Below are 16085 nucleotides of genomic sequence, written 5' to 3'. Positions count from 1 at the left end.
GATTATTTTTTGATCTTTTTGCTTAATCGCTTCGGATTTATGTAGTTATAGAAATATGCTTCGTGAATCTTGATTAGGAGAATACTTGTTAGTTCTAGATTCTAGACATAGGATTTGGGGTTAACATCCACATAATATCTAAGTTTAATGTCTCTGTGTTGTTCGATCGGTTGAGACATCGTCGAAAGAGCAATATAGTTGAACTCTCGTCGGTGTTGCAGAAATGGGACATTGATGTGAGGGATATGTGGTGATTCTGATGAGTATTGTAGATTGAGTACGGCGGAGTGATAAATCTAAGTTTGTGAGGAGTAATTTAGATTCGAACCAGATAAGTTATTCTCTATCAAGAATGTATTTATTTTATGTTCATATGTTTACTTTCCCGTTTTTACTTAAAACCCATTCAATCCAAACTCAAGAACTAAGAACCCGTCGAACGGCAATTCAGTAGCCTAATCTCTGTGGACACGATAATTTCCCCGGATAAATATTTCCAAAACTTTTGTTGCTTGCCGCTTTACCACTTCAACATCATTAATGGGAACAAAATACTTGCAAGCGAAACAAAATCCCTGTTAGAAGCTAACCGTGTTGTTTTGTCTGGAAATAGAGAGCTTATTCATGAAGATATTTATAACTAATTATTGTTGTAAATGAAAAGTATGAAGGGGAACAAAATTCCACTAATTTCACATTCAAGTTAGTTTGAATTAACTTATTTTAAGTTCAAAACAACTTAGGATACAAATAAAATTAATTAAAATAAAAATTTCAGCATTTTATTGTGTTATTCAACAATTATGAGTAAATACCTTCTTATCCTTGATCTCACTGGACAACATCTTTCCCAAAGAATGCATATTGTGATGCATAAAAAACATCACCTCCTGCAGTTATGTTTTTCAGTTAAATTAGTTATGTTTCTCATAGAGAAGTACAACTATCACCCTAAATCCTTCTGTCACCATTCCTGAAACCGACCGACATACCGACAGTAAGGGAATACAATACACTAATGGAATCTTTATGCAAATAAATTAGTTTATTTGTAGGCAACTTCTATATCTGATTTTTGGAAGCAGGATATTCCAAATAAGTCTCATCTATCAGGTATGGCTTATTGTTTATTTTAGTAATAAAGAGAAGGATCTTTTTCAGTTGGGTCTAGTATATTCTACTTGATTGGTTATCCATAACATCTTTGATCACTATAAATGGATGACCAACTCAACTATTGTAAATCATTCTTGGTTATGCCTCAAATTGCAATTGTCTTAAGGATTTTTTAAGAAACTCAAATCGAAGGCCATAGACTTTGCTAAAACCAAACTGCAAACATATCCCTATTGCCTTTCTGGTTAGAACTTTTATGAACTAAATAAAACATGTGTTTGTTTTCAAAGCTAGCAGTAACAACATAATTTAACAACACTAAAAAATTTCAATTTCAGTTCCAACTAACACCCCACTTATCTCCTAACAAAATCCAGCAGAAAGAGAAAACAAAATCCAGAAGAAAGAGAAAAACTAATTCAAATTTCTAACAACCGACTTATCTTTCTTGACAAAAAATCAATTGAAAACCAATTCAAAATTAACCTTAAAAGCCAATTCAAGACACTATAAATGGATAAATGAACATAAAGTTATCTTCTTCAAGGGTTAAACTTCATTGATTTCCAAGAAAATTCTCAATTTATGAAACAGAAACATAGGAGTTCAAACAAACTTTACCGACTCAAAAGTAGCAAACTTTCATTAAACCTTTTAAATATTGTGAGATATTGGATCGAACTCTAGTATGGCCGAAGGGTAGCTTCTTGGTTCGACAGGGTTAAGCATGAAGTCAAAGGTTGTTCACATGCTTGTGTCGAAGATGCTAGGGTTTGTTAGCATGTTAAATTAGGTTTTAGTGTTTAAACCCTAATTTGTTAAGTTAGCTTGTTTATTAAGTTGGCTTGTGTAATGGGCCTTGTGGAAAAAGCCCATTAGTTAGTATGTTAGGTTTATTATAAATAGCATACTAGTCTCTCATCATTGCTAAGCTGCAAATCCTAATTTAGGGTGAGAGAGGTTATTTGTTATTCTTGCAAACTTGTAATCTTGTTTTAAGAGAAAGTGAAAGAGTAGCAGTTATAACCAATTCTTGAGTTCCTCTTCTTCTTGTTCTTTATTTCTTCCCTTGTATTATACTTTGTTCTTGGCATTGAATTCACAACAAATATCTTCAAAAAAGAAAGCTTCATTAAATATCGTTTGAATGCGACAACAATAACAACATAGAAATGTCTCAAATGGAAACTAAACCTAAATTAACCTTGAAAAAGACCTAAATATGAATTGACCTTGGAAAATCTGTACAGAAGCAGAGGTGGAGAATCATGAAATCTGAATGTCGACGGAAACTGCAACAACGTATTTGTCGTCGCTGAGAGGGAAAGTGAGAAGGCAGTCGATGGTTTGTTTCGCCGAGAGAGAAAGTGAAAAGGAAACTTGATTACAGTTTCTTTCACTACAACGAGGAAGGGCTTTAAAAGCGCTTTTTATAGCCTTTAAAAGCGCTTAAAAGCGCTGTGAAAGGTGGCGCTGGCGTAGCTAACAAAAGCGCTTCTGAAAGCGCTCTGGTAGGCCCCCCCCTATAAGAGCGCTTTCTGGAAAAAAGCGCTCTTGTAGGCCCCCCTTTAAGAGCGCTTTTCTGGAAAAAGCGCTCTGGTAGGCCCCCCTTTAAGTGCGCTTTTTCCAGAAAAACGCTGTGATAGGCCCCCCTGTGAGAGTAAAAAATAAAAAAAAACGCAACATACTAAAGCGCTTTTGGAAAAGCGCTCTTATAGGGTGGGCTTTAAGAAGGCTTTTTCTGGAAAAAGCGCTCTGATAGCCCCCCCTATAAGAGCGCTTTTCCAAAAGCGCTTTAGTATGTTGCTTTTTTTTTTTATTTTTTTTGCTTTCATATTAATCTTTGGCAGCGCTTTTACAAAGAAGCGCTTTAGTAGGTGGGCCTTTAAGAGCGCTTTTCAAAAGCGCTTTCGTTGCTAAATGAGGTATTTTAATGTGCAGCCTGTAATTTAATCCTCCCAGTCGACCTGTAATATTTTCGACCTGTAATATGTTTTCAACCTGTAATATTTTCGACCTGTAATTTATTTTCGACGATATTATTTCAGCCATCAGTAAGACAATATATATATACTAATATAATACCATTATAATATCCAAAATTATATATATACATCATTACAACATCAATAATATTATAGTTCAAATCGACACAAATCCTACATGAAAAAGCGCTTAATATAAAATTGACACAACTCTTCTTTGATTTCTTCCAACTTAAGCTTCGGGTACGCAGCAGCACGGAATTCGTCAAGGTACTACAAAACAAAAACATAATATGAATGATATATTTAGTTAAATGTAATAAATTATATGAAATTATCTTAAGTTATAAATTCATACCGTGAGCGGAATCTCTAATTGATTCGCCTGAAGGATTTCTTTCATATACCTCAAAACAAAGTATCCGCAATCGTAACTGTTTCGCTGTTGCGGAAACTACATAGAAAAACAAATAAGATTCTATAGTTGTCTTGTTTTATCAAGTAGCATAAATATATTATAAGCAACATTGTGAAAAATAATGTACCTGCACTTGGATCCAAGTAATGTTGTTAGATTTAGTTCGAGATACCTGTGCGTCCCGTTGACTTCGGAACACTTGTATTGATCTAATTAACAAATATATAAAAGCATATGTTTAGATCAATCCCACAAATAAGTAAATATATAAATATACACGAATATATATTTAGAACGATCCCACTTACAAATCAACGATGTCCTTCATGGCCGGATAATTGGTCCATTCACCATTTACCGAATTCAGATAATACACGACTTCCCTTATAGGGTTGATAGCAAGCAGCAACCAGTGTGCTCTATAAATTAAAACAATAGTTTATATGAAAATTTTGCTATACACAAAAGAAACAGAGATTAGATGAACAAAGAATGAGAAACTAACCCTACTGGTTGGGTATTATACGCCCAAAGATGCAGACTTTCTGTATTGCCGGTGGACATGAATCTATCTACTAAGCGCTGTCTAACTGATTCCGGTTCCGAAGCAATTGCCATTCCGCTGCAGTGGGCGGAAGACACGAAACGGAATCTGTTAGACAACGGAGTCCCGCGCAACACTCTGTCATACAACAACCTTAAATAAAAACATAATAAACATTAGATTATTTTCATTGAAATGTGTAAATAAATTATATTGTGGGACTAATTAAATAATATATCGGATGAGTGAATATTACCGGATGTATGAGTGCATGTTAGTGACGCCTAGTTGATCATGCTTAAAAATCTCCTCCAAGTCATCAATTGTAATAAGTGACTTGAATTCAATACCGAAGACACTTTCATCCATAACGATTTCACGTAAAGCACCATCCTTCAAATCGGACATATCAACCATTGTTGCGAGCGTCGACCGGTACCGAGGCACAAAAGCACCTCCTTTTTTTCCCGCTGGCTTCGGAGGACCAGTGGGTGGTACGGTACGAACTTGCTGCGTCACTTGTTGTGACTCCCGAGCGGATGCCTAAAAATCATATAAGTTAGGTAAAATATAAAATCATGCAGATTTAGATTCAGATTAATTATTAACACTTTAAATGTACCTCTTTTAGTGATGCAACGGACTCCTCCTCCTGTAAAATCCCTTTACCCTTAATTGTGGGTTTTATAGGAGCAGTCTAAAATTAAAATGTAAAAAATAATTAATAAACGGTTTAGAATTGACATTTGAAAACTAAATGATTCATAATCGTTTTCAATATACCTCATCACTAATGGTAATGAGCTCCGAGGGCCATGCAACAAATGATCCTATTGCATCTCGCAGCAATGTCGTCTCTGAGACCATGTCAGGTACCGGTAGCATCGCATCATGATCTACTACAACATCCACCGATACTTTCAGGTGTCCATCCGGGAGCGGTCTATGGTGAAGTAAATCACCCAAAGTGTTGTGCACTTTTCCCTTGCCAACTAGTCGATAATTCGGTTCCGATAAGTATAGTTGGCAAGATGAAATGCCCTAAACCAATAGTAAATATAAAGTCATTATCATTAATAAAATAGAACAATTTAAAAGGAAAAAAATTATAATTACCTCGGGAAATTTCCTTTGATAGTTGATACTAGCCTTATCACTAGTTTCTTTCACCGATGAAGTGTTGCACTTTTCTCTCATATACACTTCTTTATCTCTTTGCAATTCAGAGACTTGTGCTTGCAATTCCGCCAACTTTTGCAACACTTCTTCATTTGAAGGATTTCTTCTCCTAGGATTCTTGTAAAAAGAGGTTGGAGTCACACCATGACCCTTACCCCTCACCCGACCGGGATACTCAGGAGCATCTAGTGCTCTACTAAGTACGCTCCCCTCACCGGTGGATGCCGATTGCGACAAGGTCTCCTGTAATTCATTTACATTAAAAAATCATTTATATATTAAAAAACATTTGATTTAATTAAAGACACAGTATTATACTTACATATTCAGTAAAAACTCTCTGAACTTCGGGATCGACAGCTTGACTCTTGCCCACACGAGCTTCCCTCCACAACACATGTACAGGAAGTGAGGTTTCCTCACTTTTAGACTCCTCTAACTATGCATTGACACAAATGATAAAATCGTCAAATAAAACACATTTAGACAATTAATTAAAATGCATTTCTATTTACTTACAAGTTTATCCTCTAAGCATGCATATCCCATACGCCCTTTTTTGTATGGATATGCGGGTTAGGATGCTCTCGCACTATTCGTGGCACTCCTTTTCCGAAAATCTTCATCTCTTTGATTTACAAACTCAGCCCAATCTTTTTCACCAATGAAGATCTCATACTTTTTTGGCCGTCCCGGTGCCTCTTCAAGAAAGTTTCCATCTTTATCCTTAAGATAGGTGTTTGTCAAAAAGGCTTTCCACCCTCTATATCTTTTGCCGGCCAAACTAAGTATGTAGCGTTTACGATCATCTGGTATCTCAAAAGTCCTCTGCAAAAAAACATACGCATAGTGTGTTAGTATAAGTAATTTAAACAATTTATCGTCAAGATAATAACAACAATTGACCATATATGATATATACCTGAAGCTCGTCCCAAATCGCTTTTTTTTTCGCATCCAACTCTTCGCTTTTCAGATTCCATTTAGCTGTGGAGACCGGAATATGCATACGAACAAGTGTACCAATATAGCTGGTCAACTTTGCAGAATTAGGACCAATTGCTTGTTTATCAGAATTCCAATCCAAACGGTATACTAATCCTTGGTCTCTATGTCGAACGATTCCCTTCATAATAGTGATGCCTCGTGCAACTTCTTTTGCTTCAGTATCAGGTGGAGCATTTGTATCTGTGGCATCTCTTTCTTGAGCATCTCTTTCTTGTGAGTTTTCTTGTGAGTTTTCAGGTGGAGCATCTCTATCCGGAGCCATTTAACCTGTATCAAACAAACTAAAGCACATTAGTACACTATTAATAAGCTAACAATCTATACAAGTAAAATGGAAGTCAAACCATGCATGTACAAGTGTATCGGAAACGAAATCGGTACAAATCAAAATAAGCGTCAAAAAAGAAATTTGTCGGAATTGAACGAAATTTACATGGCTATGGTAAAACGTCCCCACGGACTCAAAAATAAAGTCGGTTTTCCGAAATTCAGACCCTAAGCCCGACTTTTGATTACGGGCAGAAGCAAATACAATAAAAAAACAGTCCCGAAATGTAAAGATAAGTGCATGAGCAGCTCCGGAATCGTCAAAATAGTATAGTTACATGTAAAGAAGTCGACAAACGGACATGGTTCAAAAGTTATGTACAAAACGAGAATATGCACCAAAATTGAATAAGTACTATACTATTGATTAAAACAATCGGTACAAATTGAATAAAACAAATTATTCGGAATATGTATACTATTACCTTTATCACTAACGTCTCTTTCTTTTCTTGGTAGGATTGTGTTCTACGCGTCTCTTAACAACGCGGACGGTTGGATTGATCCAAATACCCTCATTATGATCATTTCTAGTACAAGATTCATTCTCATTTTGATCGTTTCTTGTACAAGATTCAATGCCAACACCAATATCACCTTGATCTTCAATGTTTTCATCAACTATTTTGTTAGATAAAAGCAATATAGACCATTTCGTACTTGTCGGATCATTGACATAGAACACTTGTTTAGCTTGAGAGGCTAGAATGAAAGGCTCATCTTTGTACCCTACCCTATTGAGATCCACTTGCAAAAATCCTGACTTATCCATTCGTATGCCACTATTATTTTCAACCCACTTGCAACCAAATACAGGAATCTGAAACTTCGCGTAATCAAACACCAAAATGCGCTCGATAACCCCAAAATATGACAAATTTGCAAATTTCGGATTTAAGTCATTCGCACTTGATATGTGCATTGCTTCAGCTACCAAGGTAACACCACTATTTTGCATAGTACTTTTATCATCCTGTTCTTTGGTATAAAATGTGTATCCATTAATAGCATATGCGCTATAAGAAAGCACAATTACATTTGGACCATAGGCTAAACATCTCAACCTTTCTGTTACTGAAGCAGGATCTGAACGATACTTTGAATAAATATGATCCCTAAACCACGGTATGAAACTTCGATTGTGCTCTCGTACTATCCAGTTCTCATTTCTATTTGGATTTAAATCTCGGAGAACAACCTTGTGCATTTCAACATACGGCTCAACCTCAATCTCATTGTGCAGAACATACAAGTGCGCTTGATCCCGTTCGACCATTGATAATGTCACAACTTTATTTCCAATTAGCCTTTTTCCTTCTTTTTTTTCGACAATATGAGATTTGGGGAGTCCAATTGATTGAACATTTGACAGATATTCAGTACAAAACTCAACCGCTTCTTCAACAACATATCGCTCGGCAATACAACCCTCCGGTCGACTTCTGTTTTTCATGTACCCTTTTAATATTTTCATATAACGTTCAGCAGGGTACATCCATCTCATATAAGCTGGTCCGCACAATTGTGTCTCTTTCACAAGATGAACGACTAGATGAACCATTATGTCAAAAAACGAGGGAGGAAAATACATTTCAAGATCACATAAAGTAACAACTATCTCTTTTTGCAATGTTGGTAAGATCGCGGGATCGACCACCTTACTGCAAATTGACCTGAAGAAGAAACACAGCTTAGTTATTGCGCTTCTTACTTTTTCTGGCAGAATAGAACGTATACCTATTGGTAAAAAATGTTCCATTATAACATGACAATCATGCGTCTTCAAACTCTTTAACTTGAGGTCTTTCATGGACACAAGTCTTCTAATATCTGAAGAGTAGCCTTCTGGAACTTTAACTTCACTGAGGAACTTACACAATGTTTTCTTCTCCTTTCTAGATAGAGTGTAAACAGCAGGTGGCAGATATGTTCGTCTTCCTTTCGTCACGTGTCCCAATTCAGTTCTCATCCCCATGTTTACCATGTCCTTCCTTATGTTAAGGCCATCCTTAGACTTTCCTTGTATATTGAGTAACGTACCTATGACGCTGTCAAATACATTTTTTTCAATATGCATAACATCCAGGAAATGTCTTACGTACAACGACTTCCACTATGGAAGTTCAAAAAAAATGGACTTCTTCTTCCACCCACCCTTGACAAGTGAATGTGCAAAAGGCTTGCCAAACTGAGTGCTCACATCTTTCACCTTTTCAAAAATTTGATCACCTGACAAAAAAAGGCGGGGCTGTACCATGTTCGGCCTTTCCGTTGAATGCTTTTCTCCACCCACGGTAGTGATGATTAGAATTTAAGAATCTACGATGGCCGAGAAAGACATTCTTCTGACAAAGCTCCAATCGTGTCGTATCGGTTTCATCTTCACAAACGGGACACGCCTTTTGACCTTTATTGCTGTACCCGGATAGATTTCCGTATGCTGGAAAATCATTAATTGTTCCAAACAACATCGCCCTCAAGTTGAAACTTTCTTTCCTATACCCATCGTAAACCTCCACACCTTTCTCCCACAAAAACTTTAAATCTTCGATTAACGGTGCCAAGTATACGTCTATGTCATTCCCTGGTTGTTTAGGCCCAGAAATTAGCATAGATAACATCATGTACTTACGCTTCATACATAGCCACGGAGGTAGGTTATAGATCATAAGAATCACAGGCCATGTGCTATGCGAGATACTTTGAATACCATGCGGGTTCATTCCATCAGTAGACAATGACAACCGAAGGTTTCTTGCTTCTTTTCCAAATTCAGGATATTCAGTATCAACTTTAATCCATTGTGGTGAGTCTGCCGGATGTCGCAACTTTCCATCAATAATTCTTTCATCTGCATGCCAAGTCAAGTGTCTTGAATCGGTCTCACTACGATACATGCATCTAAATCTCGGAATTATAGGAAAATACCATAAGACTTTAGCAGGAGACAACTTTTTCTTATATCGAGGGGCACCACATTTAGGACACTCATTCAACGCTGCATACTCGTTTCGAAACAAAACGCAATCGTTTGGACATGCATGTATCTTATCATAGCTCATGCCAATAGAGGACAACATCTTTTTGGCTTCATACGTTCGATTGGGAAGAACATTATCCTCTGGTAGCAGATCTTTCATAAGGGCTAATAACTCTGTGAAACTTTTATCCGACCATCCATTGTCCGCCTTTAAGTTGTACAACTTTAACACCGCAGACAATCTTGTGAATTTTGAACAACCATCATACAACGGTTTCTCTGCATCGCTTACCAACCTCTCAAACATTTTGGGACAATCCGCAAGATCTTCTTCAAGCGCTTCTGCAATCTCTTCGACTCGATCGCAATCGTATGTGTCTGTGCAATCGTCGTTTGAAGCATACTTCCTATTACACCTCGACTCAGCATTCCCGTTACTTTTCTCACCATGCATTGTTCAACATGTATAACTTCTATCAATTCCAAACCGTAGTAAATGAGATGCCAACTTATTCCTGTCAACCTTACCCCCATAACAGCAACCCAAGCAAGGACACGGCATTCGAAGCGGGTCATCGGAGTGCGCAACCGCAAACTCAACAAATTCCCATACCCCTTTCTCGTACTCTTTCGATAATCGGTTTGAATTCATCCATGTCTTATCCATGTCTTAATTAAGCTAAAAAAAAGGTCAAACTTTCACTCTTCACAAGTAACCCCTATGGCGAATTCAATTCACAAAGTTAGTAAGTTCATCACTTAACGATTAACGAAATTGACATCAAGAATATTCCACATGTCGGAATAATGAGTATTACTTAATATAATCTACAAGTTACAAAGTTAGTAAGTTCATCACTTAAAAATCAGAGAATATTCTACATGTCGGAATAATGAGTATTACACTCATGTCTTAATTAATTAAGCTAAACAAAAACAACTAATTATTAAGGAACAGAACGGTATAATGCGTTTATGTCAAAACGCAAAGGATACACCGAATGAATCAGAAGCAATAAAACGCAACATATTACTTTGACGAGGGAGAACAATTAATTACCTGTATAGTAGTAAGCAACTTCTTGAATGAGATCAAACTTTCACTCTTCACAAGTAACCCCTATCTTGTAAAGATATTCCTAAAAAATATAAAATAAAAAACTTAATTGAAGAATATAAAAATTAGGTCATAATCCATAGCTTAAAAAAATCAGCATTGTATCATTATGTCAAATGCATTTAAATTCAAGTAAACTTACAAACTAACACAATTTTCAAACCAAAAATGAAACAAGATGCAAGAAGTCACATTGTACCATGAGAAATTGGGTTCAGAACAAGTTCTAAATCCCTAAACCAACATCCCGGACAGCCATGATATACGTATAAATTGGCTCTCAAAATTCACTACCAACCACCTTTGAATCAATTAACTTAGAAACCGGGAAGCCACTAAACCAACCTATTAACGCATACTTAAGTTCACTTCAAACATGTCTACACAACGAACTCGGGCAGCCATGAACATGAACCAAAACCAAAACTCAAACAGAAGCACAATATCATTCAAACCCAATCTAATACAATATATGGATTATCAAACACTTAGCTAAAAAAAGGGCTATGAAAGTTTGGTAGAGTCTGACAATGGAGCTTGAGTTTTACTCCACATAGATTGCTTGAGATCCTATAAAACTTCGGCACTAAAATCATGTCGACATAAGTTGTCACCATTAAGTGAATCAGGAAGCTAACCTTAACAGTGTCACAAGTGATTATACTCATCAATTAGCTTAAATAGGTCAATTCAAAGTAGCAAGTCAGGTCTTACTTCAAAGAGGTCTGTTTTATTTCCTCAATTTAAGACCTCAGCCAAAGTCTTGGTCCCTATTTGTAAAGGTTTGACTTCACTTGAAATCCTATTTAAAGTCCATTTTTATATTAAATGAGACCATCAGATGGAAAATTAGTCTACATCTAATTAGGTTATATGCCTAATCCTATCCAAAATAAAGTTATAGAAACAACACCTAAGTTTTTGTGTAGGCCAACTTGTATACAGTTTTAAATAATATATATCTAATAAATCCATTTAGCAAAATAGTAAAAACCAGTAAAGATTATGAAATGTTACAAAATAAAGTACAAAACATTTCTAATTACCAGCAATCTGAACATTTTCTAATTGTTCCATCAACTTGTTCCATCATATATTTCCATTAAAGATTAAATCCATTTTGCATAAACTTGTTCCATCAAATATTTCCTTCTAATTACCAGCAATCTGAACATATTCTAATTGTTATTCTACAGCAACCAAATTTAATACTGATACTACAAACATACTTTGAGCAAAACTTCCACCTATGTTCAGATTCTCGCCCTTCATGCCCTATCTCTCAAGTCCCAAGTCAGTGTGGATGAAATATATGCATTCCAAAACTCCTAAATAGTCTAAACCACAGAGTAGGTAAATTGAATGTATCTCAGAGAAAGAACCTTTACCTGTATGTGTCTCTCGAATAATCTGAACAAAAGCCCAGAGTTGAACAAGCGACGAGCAGTGTCGTTGAGAAGAAGATGATGAGAATAAGCAAAGATGGAAACGATTGAGAACAGAGAGAAGACGATGAGAAGACGATGAGAAGAAGACGATTGAGAACGGAGAATGGTGGCTCACGATTTTATGAGATGGTGAGTTTTATGATGGAAACGATGGAAACAATTTTCAGATGAAACGATTTTCTGAGTTTTCTGAGTTCAAAGATTTTGTGAATTTCTGTGGGCAGCAATGAAGAAATTAGGGATTTGGAAACGATGAAGCGCATTTAGTATAATTTGTTTTTAAAAATTTTAATTTTAAAAAGGGTATGACAGCGCTTTTGAAAAGCGCTTTCGTAACTAAGGCTATACCAGCGCTTTTTAGGATAAAAGCGCTCTTGTACCCCACCCCCTATAGCAGCGCTTTTGAAAGCGCTTTCATAAGCCCCCTATAAGAGCGCTTTCAGAAAGCGCTTTCGTACCCCCCCACTATAAGAGCGCTTTTAGAAAGCGCTTTCGTACCCCAGCCTATAAGAGCGCTTTTTTAGCGTGTTTTTTTATTTTGTTTTTAGCGCAACCTATACCAGCGCTTTTTACTAAAAGCGCTTTAGTAGGGGTGCTGCTAAAAGACAAATTTGGTATAGTGTTTCACCGACGAGAGAGAAGAAAGAGGAAACATGTTTAGGGTTTCTTTCAGTCGCCAAGTATGAAATGAAAGGGTTGCGACAGAAAACGTGTGAGGGTGCTTTTGTGAAAAATGGGGGAAAATTTGTGTTTTCACGGAGAAGAGAGGGAATAATAGATGCATTGGGCACTTTTGTATCTTACCTAGTTATTTTAATTATATAAAATTCTTTTTAAATCAGATTAACAAATTTAAATATTATTCACTTTAATAGGCAACCCGTGTCCTAGCTTTTTCAAGTTTTTAAATCAAGTGGAAAGCATATGATTTAAAATGTCTGATTTAAAATGTGTTTTTCGTACTAGTGTCCTCACCACAAAATCAAAACCCTAACCACAAAATCATCATATCAACCACAAAAACCGTAACCACAAAATCAAAACCCTAATTTTAAACATAAAATCAAACAAAATAAAATAGATACAATTTATAAACCCTATCTTTCTATCATGCTATTATTCAAAACCACAGACACAATAATCTCTAACAACTCAATAAACAAACCGATACAAATAAAAAAAATTCAAAAACAAAATAAAAAATCTCTTACCACATAAGAGTTTTTCTAATAATACCATACTTTCTCCACAAATTAGTCAAAGGCCCTTTCTTCCCTCTGTCCAAATCTGAAGAAGAAGAGGGGGATGGTTGGGGAAGAGGAAGAAGAATAGGGCACACAAAGAAAAAGAAAAAGAAGAGAGAGAGAGAGAGAGAGAGAGAGAGAGAGAGAGAGAGAGAGAGAGAGAGAGAGAGAGAGAGAGAGAGAGAATGAGAGAGAGAGAGAACGAGATAGAGGAAAAGGACGTGAGAGAGATATGTTACTTTTTTCAGTTAGAAATGTGTAGAAGCTAAGGTATTGACACGTATGCAAGGATAGTAAGGGTATTTCCAGAACATCTAATGTTCTTATATGGTAGATGTGAAAATATGATTTACAACCACACATTTGTGAGAACTAGTACTTTCACCCGTGCGATGCACGGGACAAAAATATGGATAAATAATTTATTTTTATAAAACAAAAATGAATATAAATTAACAAAATTTTATATCTTCATATTTTATCAAACACAAAGTTATAGGTGTATTCGTACAATAGAAACATATACAAAAACATGAAAAAATATCGCAAAATTTGAATAGAACATGAAAACATACATTTCCCTTTTCTGATTGAACAAAATAAAACTATAGAGTAAATTCATCATGAGATTTGAAAGAAAAAAATATGAATGTGAATTTAAAACTCATTATAAAAAAATGCAATCAACAACTATAATGATAATTACATTTTAACAAAAATCCTTTAAAGGGGTAATTGGCGTCATCCACCGCAAATTTAACCATGATAAAAATTAATAAAATATGAAGGAAAACTGATCATTAATTTTTTAATTTTTGTATACTTATGATATATATAATATCAATTTCTATATTCGAGAGTGGAATTAAAAATTTATATGATTGGAGCATCACACTAAGATTTGGAACGAAAATATAACATTAAGTATTCAAGAGAGGAAGACTCTGTTTTTCCTTAAAAGATTGAGATTTGGAATGAAAATATAGCATTAAAATTTACATATAATAGTATGATATTAATCTATCTATTATTACATATAGATAATTATTATTATATGAAAAAAATTGATAAAATTTTTATAAAATTATCTTTTATTGATGATATAGAAATAATAAATTTAAAAAATTTTAAATAAAAGTGAATAATAAATATTTGAGAGCATAATAAAAAATATCTTAAATAATTTATTGACGTTGTAAAATGACTTTGTTATAATTTTTTTAAAATAATCTATAATATAAAATAAAAAATGGAGAGAGTACATTCGAATAATAGTATAAAATTATTATGAATTGGAGTATCAGTTTAAATAAAGAAATTTATTCATTTGATAAATTAAAGATTTTATATGTTTAATTGAATAGAACAATCTTTTGAATTAATACTGCATTTCTGAATTAGTTATAAAAATTATTATTATATGAAAGGGTTATAGAGTAATAATTATTTTACATTTTAACATTTACATAAATAAATAAAAAATTATATAAGTGTTAATCAGAGTGATTTTTTTAAGGAATTGTATGGAATAATTTTGAAAAAATTATTGTACGTGGGTGGAATTAGTGGTTAATGAAAAAAATTATTTAAGGAGAAAATGTAATTACTATTAGAGCGATTAATTAATCACATGTGCTTGGGCCTATGGTTAAAAATTAGAACAAACTGACACAAAATAAAATAAATCACATTTATTTCTATCCTTTTTTTCTTATATTTATTTTTGGAAGAGTATCTTTTTTATTTATTAAAAGTATAAAAAGACACATAATATTTGATAGAATTAACAACGTCTAATGTAACAATAATAATAATAATAATAATAATAATAATAATAATAATAAATGATTTTAATTTTTTTTACTGTAATTTTTTATTGTTTGTCAGTTTATATTTAAAGTGATTTGTCACATGCAGTTTAAAAAATTAAAAATCTTCTTTACTAACTAATATGGATTAATAATATATAAGCATATATCCATCATTGTCATAGACAAAAACAAAAAAGTATTGATATGAATTAAATTCAAAATATGGATCCATATAGATGTGAGCTCTCTCACACAATCACATAAATAATGATAGTTCATGTGAAGTCACATAATTCATATTTAACTTTAATTTTGGATTTCAAAATTTTATAAAAATAAAAATCAAATTCTCATTCGAAATAATTACATAGTTTTTTTCTTAGAAGTTTAATGATAAAAAATATATTTTAATATTAAATAAATAGAGTCTACCGAATTCAAATTTGCACTACTACACTGAAATATGATGCATAATTAGTAGTATAGCAGGTATATAAGTGAAAAGTTATAGTAGTTATTAATTTTTATTGAGGAACTTTTTAGCCACAAAGTGAATTCTCTAGTAACATAGGGTCTGTTTGGTAAAAATAGCGGTTGACTGATAAGCTAGCTGATAGCTTATAGCTGATGACTGATGGCTGATGACTGATGACTTATAGCTTATAGCGGATGGTTGAGACTGATAGCTTTAAGCTCATTGAAGTGTTTGGTAAAATTAGCGGTTCAATTAACTTATAAATGTAAAATGACATAAAAAATATTTAATATATAATTATTTCATTTTAAATTAAAATAAATTATAAGGGTTAAAAATGGATTTTAATTGAAGTAATAAGGATAAAAAAGGAAGAAAAAGTAATAAGCTATAAGACATAAGCTAAAACGCTATTTGAAATAGCATCTGGAAA

At 34.0% G+C, this 16085-nt stretch overlaps 1 protein-coding gene across 1 annotated transcript; it reads right to left on the bottom strand.

Moving 5' to 3' along the window:
* Nucleotides 1-794: 794 nt before the first annotated feature.
* LOC131618818 (uncharacterized) lies at nt 795-6527 on the bottom strand. The gene is made up of 3 exons (XM_058889975.1): nt 6165-6527; nt 5834-6070; nt 795-890 (listed from the first exon to the last, which is right to left on the bottom strand). The coding sequence occupies exons 1-3, from the start codon at nt 6510-6512 to the stop codon at nt 795-797; spliced, it is 681 nt and encodes a 226-aa protein (XP_058745958.1). The 5' UTR covers nt 6513-6527.
* Nucleotides 6528-16085: the final 9558 nt, after the last annotated feature.

The sequence above is a fragment of the Vicia villosa genome, linkage group LG7, assembly GCF_029867415.1.
Source record: "Vicia villosa cultivar HV-30 ecotype Madison, WI linkage group LG7, Vvil1.0, whole genome shotgun sequence".
In the NCBI taxonomy this organism is placed as follows: Eukaryota; Viridiplantae; Streptophyta; class Magnoliopsida; order Fabales; family Fabaceae; genus Vicia; species Vicia villosa.
Note: the sequence above shows the minus strand (reverse complement) of the source record. Positions and strands in the feature narration are given on the sequence as shown.